The sequence below is a fragment of the Drosophila teissieri genome, chromosome 3L (assembly GCF_016746235.2).
Source record: "Drosophila teissieri strain GT53w chromosome 3L, Prin_Dtei_1.1, whole genome shotgun sequence".
NCBI classification, from domain to species: domain Eukaryota; kingdom Metazoa; phylum Arthropoda; class Insecta; order Diptera; family Drosophilidae; genus Drosophila; species Drosophila teissieri.
In genome coordinates this window covers 6,162,549-6,178,051 of record NC_053031.1, presented here as the reverse complement: position 1 = coordinate 6,178,051, position 15,503 = coordinate 6,162,549, and the positions used below count along the sequence as shown (strand labels likewise).

Genomic DNA, 15,503 nt, shown 5'->3' with positions numbered 1-15,503 from the left:
GCCTTCATTAAGATTTATATGAAACTTGAGCAAACAAGACAAAATCTGTGTGATGGCCCCACCATGTGGGTGCTTTTTGGGCATGTCGAACACTTTGTTGCCTTTGCCTTTGCTTTTCTTTGCTTTTCCGGCTGCTGCTGCTACTGCATTTTGTGGGGGCTTGGGGCTCGTTTTTGCATTCTAAGCTTGTAATGAGTTTCACCGCAGCATTGTGGTAGCTGGCAAAGTTAAGTGCGTGATGCGTTTGCGGCAGGCCAAAATGAACAGCGGAACAGCAGAGCAAAGGGGTGGGAAAGCTGGAAAATCTGGAAAAGCGTACAAGAAACGGGGCAAGGAAAGCGGCAGCGGCTGCAACGCAAGATGAAAGAAAAGCGCAAAGACGCCCACAAACATTTTTGAATAAAAAGAAAACTTGGCATGCATGACAGGAGCAACCTCAGTGGAATCAGCACGAGGAGCATGAGCCACATCCACCAGCTGAGGCACTTGCACTTTTTGGGTTTGCTTAAACAAAGGATGCAGCTTGAGCTTCGATTTCCACTACAGTGAAGCCTACTCAAGAAACATCTAAGGAATTTCAATATTAGGTAATAAAAAAAGTGTATGATTAATAATTTATTCAATATTATCATATGCATTTTGATAAATTAATAGATAAATATATTAATTCAATAAGTGGATACTTGATTTATTAATTCATATTTGCTAACTGCGTTCATTACCAATTTAAAATTGTAAAAAAATCCAATGAAACATAATTTATGATTAGCTACAGAAAAAAAAGTTATTGCTTTAATTTAATTATTAATTATTCAATTTTTCTAATTGCTGGTGAATAAATTATGAAGCCACAGCAAAAGTTGTTGGCAAAAAGCAGGCCTGTCATAAATTATATTTCGAAGGAAATCAAGTAAAAAGGCGTAATTAATGAAATAAACTTTTTGATGTCAAAGTAATTATTCCATGAAGCCGCTTTTAAGATAAGAAACGCCCTAGCGATGGCCCACTGTATTAACCCCTTCAAGGAGCAGATAGCCAACACTCACTCCTTTTGCGAAGCGAAACTTTTTGATTTTGAGGCAGGAAAAAAGTTTTGAGTGCGCTTCAATTTCGGTTGCTTTGCAATCAGGCTCGCGTAGACGCCGCAAGTCAAGTGGAAATGTGGAAAGTGGAAAGCGGCGCGGAAACGTGGCGGCAAAATGTGGGTCGCCTTGGGTGGCAGACAATGCCGCACGCACTTTGCGCTTTGCACAAGTTTCGCCATTTTTTCGGGTGTCACCCGAAAAGACGCCATGGGAAAATAAAGCGGGAAAATCGTAGGAAAATTCATAGCCCGATTTGAATGTGCAGCGATTGTTTCCGGGAAAGTGCCGGGAAAAATTCAATTTGACTGCAGCTTAAGCTCAGACAAAGTACACGCTAAGTAAGCTCAAAAGTAACATGCAGCCCCCTCGATAGACACTTTTGCAGCTAAAACTACATGAAAGCCAATAAGTTCAATATTTTGCTTTTCCAATTTCCTCATCGAGAAGCCTCTTGCAAAACCAGGGGCAACGGAAAAGGGAGTTCGAACTTCGGTGAAACTTTGTTTTTGGGCGTGCCGAAAAGTCGATGGAAAACTTGAAAGTTCTTGCTGCGTTTGTTGCTTAGTTGAAGGTTTTGTCTTAAGGTTTTCTTTTTGCCCAAAAGAGTTTCTGGTCACCGCCATGCATATACAATCTATATAAATCATGGACAGGCACTTGATAAGCAAGAAGCCCCACTTTCCCCATCCGCATCCCCATCATGCTGCCATAAATTGCGGGCCTGCAACAATTGTTATTTCTGGGGTCCAAAGTTCATTGGTAAAAAGCATGATTTTCCAAGCAGGGATTCCCTCGGGTTTTTCTTCAACGCATACTCATTTAACAAACGTCTTTTCACAAAGCATCATGGGGCACTTGCACCACCCACCACCCCCAAAATGCAGCTACATTTCATTTTGTACGTAGAGGTATTCGAACTTTTGTGCTGTGCAGAGCACTTTTTCTATTAAATAACATTTTAGACAATTGGCTGGGTTGCAAAAACCAAAGGGGAAGCACACTGCCGCTGGCAAGAAATTGCATTGATGCCGCTTAAGAAATTGTCCTGGCCACAACACACAGCCAGGCGAAGGGTTTTCCTTTTTTGCCCCGGCTAACAAAGGGAAAAGAATTGGCCAATATACAAAGAAAACGGGCGAGGAGAAGACATGAAAAACCACACACACAGAAATCGAAAACTTTCAAAGAGATGTAAAAACTATCAAGTAACGAACATTCAAGGGCCATTCCTACACACATTAAATGCTCGAAAAGAATGGGTTTTATCGTTAAACTTGAAAAGTTTGAAAGCGTTTTCATTGAAATGGAAATTAATTAAATAAAGTGGGGTCAGTTTTAAGAATATCTCAAGTCTCTGGTACTCAAACAACTCCCTTTAAATCCTTTAAGAACGTGAATACCTGTGAGCTGTTAAGATATTTGATATGCAATTAATATAAATATATTGACAATTTATATATTTATTCATATTTAACGCTGAGGAAATTCAATCGTAATTCATTTATGAAAATTTAATTCATGGTCACATGACCGGAAATAACCAATAGCCACGCAAAAACCATAGCATATTTTTTGGGGCTCGACTTCGGCGGTCACCTTCGCTGGCATTAATGCATTCAACTTGATAGTGCAGTTAATCGGCTTATGCAATAATTGAGAAATAATTGAATTGTCTCGATCGGACCAATGTCTATTGGCCTGGCCAATTTCGTCGCGTTAAGCCAATTGTCAATAGTTTTCCCCCTTTGTTCGGCGCACTCTTTTTTGTGCTCGCTTGGTTTGTGTTAAATTTAATTAAACAGTCACACCATAAGCACATTCAATATCAACAATTAAAACGACACGCACAAAATCACATAGGCGCACACGCAATGGTGTGTGTTCTACCATTATATTGTGATTAAATATTTTTAAAATACATCGGAAACTGTTTGTCGCTATTCAAATATGCACAGCGACAGCGTGGGGGAAATATTTTCACATGTTTTGTTTATTTAGTTAAATTCAATTAAATGCAATTTAATTAAACGGAACATTTTCCCAAGTTGATAATGGCCGCTAGGCAAATACATACACATGCACAGCAAACAAATGTCACTTAGAATCTTTTTATATATAGGTTACAGCTAAGAAGGATTTCTTATTCTAATAACAACCATCATGATTATTGGATTTGTGCGAGCTATGATTATTTATTTATCATGCAAACGACTCTTTGTGACAACTGAAATTATTTTCCTAAATCAAAAATTCCAAAGGATAAAGGTTTATTTAGTCGTGAATTCAATTCAATAGATTTTAATTAGCCAATGAACATTAAAAATGAAAAATTATTATTAAAAAATAATTATTAAAAGAGGATATTGTGAACAAAAAAACGTATTTGGCTTTGTGTTTGTATATCCCTATGAGCTTAACTTAAATTTTTAACAAATAAAACAGTATTTATATCTTTTTTACATATATTGTGTAGCTGCGAAGCTAGTTAGTAAATGTAAAATGCGAGTCGCTAGATTAAAATTGATTTACAAGATTAATTTGTCGAACATGTATTAACATAAAAAATAATAAGAATGGTATATCTAAGGTACAAAACAACATTTATAATAACAAGCAAAAAAAAAGAAATAAATAAATGTTCAAAAGAAGTCCTGGAATTATTTCCTTATGAGTAGTACTCGCTTTGCTCCTCGTAAATCCCCTTGAGCTGCAATTACAGTGGCTACCCGCTCGTGTGTACCCCTGATTGTACTTGACATTACAGCATTTGTTTATCCAACCTGACTGCTAATGTCCCCATGGATTGTCCAAATATTAGTGCACACATGTGTGTGTGTGTGTGCTCGTCTTCGGGGATGTCCTTGCGATGCAATAGTAAATGATGCACTTTCATGCCTTACAGCTGTTTGCCTATGTATTTGCAGGCCATTTATTCGCTTGCATTATGTAATGGAAAGCTCTTCCATTCGACTTATGATGTGTGTGCGTGTGTGTGTGTGTTCATGCGATGTTTTTGGATGAGTGGGTGGTTCGGGGGGTGTTATTTACATGCCAATGCCAAGGCCGCGCCCCTCAGCCCAATCCATGCAAATTGGTCTCGCTGATTGTGGCTATGGGCGCCATTCTGATAAGGTTTACTGTGTGTTGGGGTCCTCTGCTTACCGGTAGACTTGGCACCTCCACCTGCACCTGCACCTGCCCGTCATCCCCGCCAGCCACCTGCTCCAATGGGGTGAACTGTCCGTTCGGTGCCGAGCTTAAATGAGATGATGCCTCCGAAGGCTCCGCCTGCGGCTCCGGCTCCTTGGAAGCTGAACAGGAAAAAACAACGGAAAAACGAGTTAGCTTAGAGTTAGTTAATTTATGACTATTCTAATGACAAACGATCAATTTACTTTCATAATTTTGAGACACTTTTATGTACGTACCACTTGCTGGGGCGGCGGCATCGGTGGTGTCCTTCGGCGGCTGTTCAGGTGGCTGAGCCTGCGACTCCCGCATTTCGCTGGCGTCTGTGTCCTTCGGAGGCTCCTCATTCTCGCCGCTTTTTTCCGCGGCGTTCTGCACGGGTGCCTCCTCCTCCTCCTCTTCCTCCTCTTCGATGCGCGAGGCGATGTCTCCGTTTTTGGACAGCGCGGTGGGCGTGCCAGGCTGCGAGGGCGTGGCACTGCCGTTCTTCAAAATGCCCACCAAGGGGGCGCCGTTGCCCGGCTTCTTGTCCTCCTGCGGCAACTGCGATTTACACAACAAATACATATTAAATATAAATATAAGAGAGATATTAATAAGATAATTACAAGTATAACTGTTCACAGTGTCCTTTAAGTAAGTTAATGCAGCATTATTGTCTGCTCAAGCCATCACTTACCGCCTTGTAGGTATACGGGGGCAGGCCATTGCCCGATCCGGCAGTAACGCCACCCAGGAGGCCGGCCTTAACACCTGGCGACTCGTGCATCTTGGTTGCCTGCTCCTTGGACCAGATGATGTCCTCGTCCGTCTCGCGCTCGATGCGCTTCTTGTAGGCCAAGTGGCTGCGATACACCTCCAGCAGGCAACAGATCACGATAATGACAAACACACTGGTCAGCGTGAGGAAGACGACCTGCGTGGAGTCCTCCTGCTTGTTCTCGTCATACACGAATCTCGGTATGTAGGGGACGCGGGCTGGCGGCTCCTCCACCCACGGCTCGGGAATCTGTGGTGGGTGGTGCACAAGTGTGCAGGTAGAGGGCATTCATTAGCACAATTTGTCGCCTGGCTGCCTCGGATAATCCGATTCTCGGAGCGCCTAGCAGGCAGTCGCTCATTGCAGTGACAGAAATGGGGTACAAGTTGTTTTCAATTGTAAATAAGAAGTATTTTTATCAGTGTAGTTATCACAGTTATCACTGCAACAGCTCACTTGAAGCTTGATACTTCAATTTGGTACTAAGTTAGTAAACGCCCATAAAATGAAGCTGGCTTAGATCTCAATGGATCTACTATATCCCTATAAGTTAGCCTATATTTTCCCCATGTATGCCCAATTTTCTTCCAGTGTCTACTTACCATGCTGACATTAACCATGGGCTCCTGGGTGGGCTGCTCGCTCACATCGAACTTGGCGTTGCACTGGGCGCTCCGCACGCCCTGCGGATTGATGACGGTTATGTTGTCGGCACCGGACTTTGTGAATAGCATGTACTCCTCGAGTGGCTTCATAATATGCCCGTTCACCTGTATATAGATGTCTGCCAGGGGGGGGTGGCGTTTGGTTTACCCAATTTGCGGTGGTTTTCGGCGGCAGCGGAGGGGGGCATCGAAATTTTCATTAGTATTGGTCATTAATTCAAATTGAAATGCAAATGTGTGTGGATGGGATGGCGAGTGAGTGGAAATTGGAATTACGTTTGCCATCTTGACTCACTCGGCGGTGGGTTGGGCCCCACTGACTTTGGTCCTGTTTCAAGGACCCGTGGCAAGTCGTTCGTGCGTGTTTTATGCCCGTCCCGAAATTAGCAATAACATTTTTAATGCCCATCGGCAAATGCCGATGCCCTTTGATTGTGTGTGTGTGTGCTTTTCGTGGGGAGTGGCCATCTATATTGGCAAATTAATGGCATTTCCAGTGGGCTCAGATTATAATTAAGCTTAGCTTTTGATTAGACCAAATTGTATAACTTTCTCTTTTGTGCTAATGTGCTTATTCACAGGATATGTCTGAACGCTTTTGTAAAACTTTGAAATCATTAGTTAAAGTGCTATAAAGTAGGCACAGAGAAAAGAACATGTTTATTGGGTCTATAATACTGTTTGTAGCACTTTTTAAAGCGCCTGGTATTGTAAATTTATTAAAAAAATTTGGCTTAATTTATGTAGCTCTTCTTGATTTTTCCTCTTTATTCGCTGAACTTAATGTTCTGTGCTTATAACCAGAACTATCACACTCTACTTCGATGCCACTTAAATGGAGTGATCAAGGAAGTTTTACGGCCGCCCACATGTGGTGTGGGCGTGGCTGGCTGAGCAGCTGCTTTATGGGCGGTGGGTGGAGGGGGGCAAGGGGGAAATTTTAATCAAAGTGCGAGTGTTGGTCACTGTGCTGCGGTTTTTGGAGTGGCAGCAAAGCAGCAATTTAAATATGAGCCACTGTAAATCTTGAGAGCAAAAACTGACAGAATTTATGGCAACGACGCCACGGCCACGGAAATGACTTTTTATGGCAGCGAATAAATTTAATTTTTTGGTCAACAATGTGAAGCAGTTCTCCTCCCCCCCTCAACGAGCACTAACCCCGCCCGCCAAGCGAATTTCAAGAGCTCAGCTCAGTGAGTTCATAAAGTGCAGCAGTTAAGCAGAGGGAGCACTGTAATAACATATTTAAGCTCAAGCAAAATCAAAAAATGCTGAATTAAAATATAATGTATAACATATAACTTCTTCTTCTTTTAGGCACCTTCATGAAGGAAGTTTAGCCACTAGAATTTTCGCTGACATTCTTGGATATGAATTTTAATCTCCGAAACTCTCATACTAAATTCTTTCGGTGCACTTTATTTTGAATTTTTTTAGTAAAGGGAGTGAAGAAGGGGAATGTCACTTGATGAGACCGAAAAGAAATTAATGGCAGACGGGCATGAAATTTACGACACTCACTCGACAGGCAACCGCTGTAGCTCTTAAAGACGGCGAACCGCGAGTCCGTGCTGTTGATGCCACCGATCTGGACGCGATTCGAGCCAGCATCGCCGCTGGTGGTAAGGACACGTGCGGCGAACTCGGTCAGCGGCACCTGCTCGCGATCAATGAAGAGCTGCGATTGGGTGCCATTCCGCACGTAATACACCGAGTGCCTGGCGCTGTTCAGGAAATTCCGATCGATCCGCGCGCCCACCGTTTGTCCATTGTCGCGGTCCTCCTCCAGCTGCAGGTAGCCGTCGGAGGTGATGGCCAGCAGAAGGTAGTAGCTGCGCTCCGCCTCCGTTTGCATCAGCAGCATTATGCGATTCGCGCGCCTCAGGTCGAAGGACGAGAAGGCCAGTTGCAGGCGCACATAGTCAACGCGACCTGTGCCTGGCAGCAGTTCAAATTTGCGCTGCAACGTTGATTCGCCACTGAAATCGGCTCCCTTCTCCTCCGAACAGAACTCGCCCAGAAAACTGGTGTGCTCACAGTCGCAGGTGGAGAGTTGCTCGGCAAAGTGCTCCTGGCAGGTGCCGCCATTCTTGCAGGGCTCTGCGTCACACTTGATCTGGCAGTTGGGCAGGACACCTTCCTGGGCTGGATGAATAAAGAGTTTACTTCAAAAGTTGCATAAGAAGCTGGGGGAAATTCTAGAAAATATTATAATATTGCAATCCCGTGGTTTCCATTCCAAGCTCGTTCAATCAAAGCAACTCCACAACTGCTGCACTTCCATTCCGAACCCATTCAATTACCAATAACGAAACTTTATTGAAAGGAATGCGATTTTAACTCAAAGTGTTTACATTGACTGCGGCTGGGTGTAATAGCATCAAAGTCAGGTTGCAATTTCCGCGCTACGTGGCCGCATAAATCATACGCCATGTGGGCCTGCATCTTATCGCATTGGCATTAATCTCAGTGCGGCCCCCAAAGTGGCCTGTGTTCTGTTGGCCATCTCTCTCTCTCTCACTCTCTGCATTTTGCGGCACCGAGTCCCCAGCACTTAACGGAAATTGCATGCATATTAAGTTAGCCAGGCAGCAACCACAGATGCAACCACAACCGCAGACGACGCCGAATGGAGTCGATTTGGTGGCCTATGAATTAGAATCCGAGCAGCAGGAGTAGGACCATCACGGATTCGGAGGAACCAAACAGTATAGCCAAGCTGGCAACTGGCATTGGGGCCAAACGAAAATTGCACTCAGTGAAAATTGATTTATACTGCCTACTTACTGGGCGCTATATTCCTTTCATTGATATCCGCCAAGTCGATCAACTGCGTTCCGATTTTCAGGCCCCGCACACAGCCGATGTAGCCTTCGAGGGCCGGTGCATCCACATTGGGCCGCAACAAATTCGCCGGATCATAGCCGCCCACGTGGAACTGGAAGTAATCGGTGGGCGGGGCTGGGGGGCGGTGGGGCGACAGGACCTCTGCAAATAAACAAAATCAAATGAAAGGAGTGGCTATAGCTGGGGGGGAATGCACTTGGGAAAAAAATGTAACAAGTACAAGAGTAAACTAATATTGAAATAATGAATAACTTAGTTTACTTGAATGCTAGGCATGAAATGAATAAATTAATATTGAAAATAATGCATATCCTGCTTGTCTTGAATGCTAAGCATGAAATAAAAAATATACAAATTTTTAAGACTTTGTATAAATACAATAAATAATCACTTTCTATTTAAAATATTATAAAATTAAAACACATAAAATAAAAAGATGTAGGTACAAGCTTCTTTGCTTTCTAATCAGGGGTGGCGCTATATTACTTATTATTTATATAATATTATTTCTTATTTATATTATTTATTATTTCCAGTGCACTTGTTGGTTCAGATTGCTTTATGTTGGCGCGCATTGCTGTTTGTGTGTGTGTTTGTGTGCGGAAATGAGCCTTCATTGCCATGGCATTTCGGGTTTCAGCCGGTCTGCCGGACGCAGAGCCGGTTTCCAAACCCAGTCCGGCCGTTTGAGGTTTAGGCCCATCAATTTCGAGTTTAAGTTTGTCTAATTGAAATGTTTGCCGGCCAGCAGAGCTCGCCAAACTAAACTGAATAGAGCGATCCGATAGCTAGAATGCCACTATCTGGGTTCGCTGCCATCCGACGACTGGTTAACGCATTTAATTACAAAAGTACTTAGTATGTGTTATACTCTGCTCTGCAAAGTATTGACGAAATCGTAATCGTAATCGCATTTTGCTTCAAAATGCATTTTGAACATTTTGAAGCGCCATGCTTTGCCCATATTTCGGGGCAACGAAGAGTAATTATGATTGATTTTGCTGGCAAATCGCTGGCATTGAGTTACGGACAATTTGATTGATTTTATCCTTTTTGCCAATTGCCGAGTTGAGCTCCATGCACTGCACTTTTCCATTAAATTCAATTTCAAGGTGAGTTACGAGCGGCTTTTGAAGTGCAGTGCCAGGGAAATATTGTTGCTAAAATGCTTTCAACTCGTGTAATTGAGGGGCGGTTGAGTGGAAGGGCTTTGGGAAATGGTATCTCTGCTGAAAATGATATGACTGTTTCTGAACTCATTTACATTTCTATTGGTATTAAAGTTCAACTTTTAGATGCAATATATAAAATCATTACAAGTATCTAACTAATAGTTCCCTGAGGCAAATAAAAACAACATCATGCTGTACTTGTGCATGTAGATCCCATTTGGAAATGCCTGTATTAAATGTCAGAAATGGTAAACAAGCCAACGTGCATATTCCGATTTGTTTGAAATTTGTATTTGTCAAAAAAGTTCCATATGCAGACAGGATTACAAAAAATCCGTTCAGATCATAATCAACTCTATATGCATTTCCCTCGTTTAACAACAATTTCCGCACACTATCTACCATTGAAATGCCGTTCAATTTACATATTGAGTGAGCAAAAGCGAAATAAAAACTTTGAACGCTTTCAAATATCAACAAACTACAAAGCAACTCGTTGTTTTTATGCCATAGAGCAAAACTTTATCCATTCGCATGGCGTTTTATTTTTTCCCAACCGTTTTCTACCGAGTTTAACGGCCACTTTCAAACACACACACTGTTCGCTGAATAAAACGAACAAAAAAATAGAAATAAAGATAAAATTTACCCTGAAAAACTAAACAGGAAAAAATTCAAGTGCACATAATTTGGCCATCACACAGTGCACAGATTTTGTGAGGGGGAACATTTTTGGCATTTTTGCAGCTCAACTTGCTAAACTATTTGAAAATTTTGGTGCAACGCTTTTTTCGCCCCCCTCTCTCGACTTTCCCACAGCGGAAAAGAAAAACAAAAAAGAAAGGTAAATAAATTTATATAGAAAAACAAAAGGAGTGCCGCCTGGCAACCATGCCCCACATTAAAACGCCATAAGAAGGCAAACCAAAAAGGGTTGTGAATAAATTTCGGCTTTGTTGGTTCAATAAGCTGGAGCGTTGGCAACATGGCCGTTGTTTGGGACATGAGCCAATGGACGCAGGCGTGGCGGACCGACAGTCTGCAGCCGACGGTCCGCTCGAGCGGTACAAGAACGACCACAAGCGGTACAGCCATGTACGGTCGCACGGCGGGCGGCGCCAATCAATCGGTGACGAATGGCACCTCGAATAGTGGCGCTAATAGCGGCGGTGGTGTTAGTGGTGGTGCCCAGGGACACGATAAGCTGAAAATTGGCTTCTGCACGGACCTGGACAAATCGGTTTTGGTCAACAATTTCGAGAAACGCGGCTGGCATCAGGTGAATGGCGATGACGATTGGCATTTCTATTGGGCCGGCGTGCAAACCTGCCGGAATATATTCAGTGTGGACAGTGGTTATCGAATGCACGACAACCAGATGATCAATCACTTTCCCAATCACTATGAATTATCACGCAAGGACTTGCTGGTCAAGAACATCAAGCGTTATCGCAAGGACCTCGAAAGGGATGGCAATCCATTGGCGGAGAAAACGGAATCCAACAACTCCAGTGGCACCAGATATCTGTACCTGGACTTTGTGCCCACGACTTTCGTCCTGCCAGCGGATTATAATATGTTCGTGGAGGAGTATCGCAAGTTTCCGCTGAGCACTTGGATCATGAAACCCTGTGGAAAATCGCAAGGAGCGGGCATATTCCTTATAAACAAGCTATCCAAACTGAAAAAGTGGTCCAGGGAGGCCAAGGGTCCTTTTCACCCACAGATCGCCAAGGAGTCGTATGTGATATCCAGATATATAGACAATCCCCTCCTAATTGGTGGTAAAAAATTCGATCTTCGTCTGTATGTGCTAGTGGCTTCGTTCAGACCCCTGAAGGCTTATCTATTCAAGCAGGGATTCTGTCGTTTTTGCACTGTGAAGTACGATACGAGTGTCACGGAACTGGATAATATGTACGTGCACCTGACCAATGTGAGTGTGCAGAAACATGGTGGCGAATACAATACCCTACATGGCGGCAAGTGGTCAGTGCAAAATCTCGCCTTGTATCTGGAAGGAACCCGGGGAAAAGAGGTGACGGATCGCTTGTTTGGAGCCATATCCTGGCTCATAGTGCACTCCCTGCGAGCTGTGGCCCCTGTGATGGCCAGTGATAGACATTGTTTCGAGTGCTATGGCTACGACATCATCATAGACAATGCCCTGAAACCTTGGCTTGTCGAGGTGAATGCCTCGCCCTCACTAACTTCGACTACAGTCAACGACAGGATTCTGAAGTACAAGCTGATTGACAACATACTGTCCGTGGTCCTACCGCCCGATGGAGTGCCCGATGTGCGCTGGAACAAGGTGCCCAGTGCCGATGCCTTGGGCAACTTTGAACTGCTCATAGATGAGGAGCTGGCCGCCCAGGATGAGCAACACCAAAACAGCAGCAGCAACACCCATAGTAAAACATCTAAGATGGGCAGCCGGTGGAAGTGACGAAAGTAGTTTCGGGGAGGGGAATCGTTGGGTATTTAAAAGCTATTTATTAACTGGTTATGTGTGTCTTGTGTTAATGAAGTAAATACAATTATACAAAGAGAGCAAAAGTAAAATAAATAATTTATTAAATGTATTTAGTGGACTTACCTTTTTCGGGATTACTCCACGGCTTGTTGGCGTACTCATCCAGGAGCAGCGTTCCCCTATCGATGCTCACACTGCGCTCGTTCACATGCATCCTGGTTTCCTGTTCGCCGCGCACGATGGCCACTTGAATGCTTTTTAAGGACGCCATTAGGGTGTCGTCCAGCAGCGTGAGATTCACAATTTCATCGCCGTAGTTGTAAAGGAAAACAATCTCCCTGTTGAGACTAATGTACAGGTGCACAAAGTTGTTGTAATGATCGTTGGCATAGAGCACCAGGGCATTCGTGTCGTAGGTTCGTAGATTGATCAGTAGATCTTGGTTAAGGATTCCCTTCAGGACATCCCGTTCGCCATTTATGCCGTGCATTAGGATAACGGGTGTGGCACCCACACTCAGATAATTTCGCATCAGAAAGGATTCCCGGTTGATAAATGTGAGAGCCTTTTCGTTGATGTCTGCAAAGAAAGGAACATATAACTAATGATTGAACTGAATGATTGCATTACTTTACATCAAGTTTGAGCAGTTAATATACTTCAGAATGAAAGGTTCTCAATATTTTATTGGAGGGAAAAAGAGATATTCACTCACTTGTCTCGCAGAATTCGCCGATGTGTGCCCACGGATTGTTGCAAACGCACTTAAAGCTGCTCCACAGCTCCTTGCACTGGGCGCCATTGCGACAGGGCGATGGGACGCAGGATGGCTTGCAGTCCTTGATAATCTCCGACAGATGCACCGACATGTAGCTGTAGATGTCGAGAATCTCGCCGTTGACCACCAACCCACGGAAGCAGCCAATAAGGCCGGCCTTAACTGACAGCTTCTTCAGCAGGTCGCTGTGAGGGGAAAAAAGTGGAGAAAGTCAGCTGGGGATTATTTTATATTATGACTTGTCGTAACTATTCAATAACTTGGCCACTTTGACATAAGCCGCACCAGCTGCAGTGCTCCCACTCCCCCCCCAGACCAACATTGAACATCATCGGAGATCACGTCCTGCCGCCTGGATCCTGCATCCTCGATTCCCTATACTTGCCCAGTGACTTCCCTCACTGACTTTATGCAAATAAATTGCAAGCCGCTCAATCGTATGCGACGTCTTTGAGTTTTAAACTTGCCCAGATGAAAATCGAAGCGACACCCTCTATAAAAAGTGGAAGGCGAATCGAGCGGACAGCTGCGGCAAAAGTTTTCCACTATCTACTTCATCTTTATAGGGTATATAATTTTATGACACAGCTTGGCTGATCAGCGAAAAAAGAGCACATATATATATTTTGCTTTAAAAAGTTAGTATAAAATAAAATTAAAAATAAATAAAATAAATAAGATGTAAAATGGTAAAGTATTTTGGGTAGCTCCTTTATACTATAAAATATGAATACAGCTGGCACAAAGTTTTAAAATTTAAAGTTACAAAAGAGCAACTCAAGTTCTTAGCAGCTAACTTTAACTGCTTTCTTTCAGTTGCAATCTCTTCACAGCGATTCCCTCTTTATTCGCATTTTTTCGCAAGTTTTTCTCCTGCACTTTTAGCCTCTGTTTCGCCCTTTTGGCCCTTTTTCCCTTGCTCGCCATGGCCAACAATGAATTGGCCAATAAAATCTCAAGTGTAAGCTTTTGAAAATTAAAGTGGCGGAAATGTCTTGTTTATACGCGTACAGCGGCAAAAGAAAGTTGCTCAAATGTCTTTCTAAATTATGTAAATTTCATTTCGAGACATTCCACCCACACACTCTTCTCCTTTCCCTGATCCTCTGAGGCGCCACCAGGCGGCAAGAGAATCCATCCCAAGTGTTGTCAGAAAGTGAAATTAAAATTCTTGTTCCCCCCTCCAAAAAAAAAAGAAAGTATCCCAACTCGATTTTTGGGGTTTGCCGTGCGACTTTTCTTGAACTTATTACAATTTCTTTTCACTTTCTTTCCGCTTTTCCGTGTAATTGTTTGGCCAGCGTTGCGTAATCGGTATTTAAACGCTTAACTTGTCGCCGGAGCCATCAACCGAATTGGCCATAATCGGCCAGTGAGTAGGTCCAAATTTGGCATTTGCATTTACCGAGTGCACTTTACCCACATTTAGCTTCGTGGAGATGTCCTTGCCACAAGCGAGCGAGCTATTAAGTCATTAGTTTTTGCAACGTGTGCTGCATTTCTTTTTGCGAGCACGTCACAAATGCATTTTTAATTTTTTTTATACGTCAACAGCCAGAGACACGCAGGCTTGCATACATATGCAAGTGCACTGCGAACAATTGGGATGGAATATAAATGTACCTTACTAAACACTCGAATGCCAAAACTCTATTCGATATCTCTTGTTTTATTCCTTTTAAATTTTTAGCTGAATGACTCCATATCGATGGCTTTTTTATTGTTATTGAGCCATTTAAGTAGTATTCATTTCTCCAAGTGTTCCAACTTTGTAACGAGGACGCGTGGGTGGACACGCGTGACACACGCGTATGCAAAATGAAATTTAGCGCTTTGCCTTGCAAATGATGTGCCGCCGGCTGCTTCTGGCCTGGATGACACTTGGCTAAAAGGATTTGTGCGGCGGCTGGCCAAAAACGGGCTGTGTAAAAAGTAAATTCCACGGAAATTAACGGCAATAAAACGCAAAGGAAAGAAGTTTTTTTCGATGAGGAGGAGTAGCAGTAGCTGCCGGAGCAACCGGAGGAGCTGGCGATGTGCATATCCTGGCGACATGCAGGCGACGGAAATCCTATTAACGTTGCAAACGCGCAAAGTGCGAAGCAATTAAGAATTTATTTAACGCCGTCACAAGCAATTAAGCACTTTTCATTCATTCATGGCCGGCCCCCAACCCCTCCTCCATATATATGTATTTATCCACTATCTGTGGCCCGATTTCATATATACCCAAGGACATGCCATTGCCGTCGTCCTGTTTCCTGCTGCTCTGCAAGTAATTCGCATATTTGGCACGCCAGTCACCCGTGTTTTCCCCATTGGCATGTGCGGTGGACCCCGTTCATGTGGCGCGCTGGTAATCGATGGTCATGCAAATGATGAGACGGACATCCGAGTGCCTGCTGCTGTTTCCAGGACGAACAGCAGGACGACTGGCAGGACGAACAGCAGCTGCTGTTTCCTAAACAACACAACACATCGATTGGAGGATCGCGGTCGACCCGCATGCAAAAACCGATTACAACAAT

At 43.6% G+C, this 15,503-nt stretch overlaps 2 protein-coding genes across 6 annotated transcripts in view; one reads left to right on the top strand and one right to left on the bottom strand.

Annotated features, from left to right (window-relative positions):
- Positions 1–15,503, bottom strand: part of LOC122618209 (contactin-associated protein-like 2) — a 61,242-nt gene that overhangs the window by 11,135 nt on the left and 34,604 nt on the right. For all 5 annotated transcript variants that reach the window (XM_043794455.1, XM_043794456.1, XM_043794454.1 and 2 more), the window contains exons 13-20: positions 12,913–13,160; positions 12,321–12,776; positions 8,490–8,690; positions 7,224–7,847; positions 5,637–5,818; positions 4,954–5,283; positions 4,514–4,817; positions 4,248–4,396 (exon numbers count right to left, since the gene is read on the bottom strand). In XM_043794455.1, the coding sequence (XP_043650390.1) occupies positions 4,248–4,396; positions 4,514–4,817; positions 4,954–5,283; positions 5,637–5,818; positions 7,224–7,847; positions 8,490–8,690; positions 12,321–12,776; positions 12,913–13,160 (2,494 nt within the window). The remainder of the gene's footprint in view (positions 1–4,247; positions 4,397–4,513; positions 4,818–4,953; positions 5,284–5,636; positions 5,819–7,223; positions 7,848–8,489; positions 8,691–12,320; positions 12,777–12,912; positions 13,161–15,503) is intronic.
- On the top strand, positions 10,224–12,306 carry LOC122618211 (probable tubulin polyglutamylase TTLL1). Its single transcript, XM_043794459.1, has one exon. It carries the CDS (start codon positions 10,707–10,709, stop codon positions 12,168–12,170), a length of 1,464 nt encoding a protein of 487 aa, XP_043650394.1. The 5' UTR covers positions 10,224–10,706; the 3' UTR covers positions 12,171–12,306.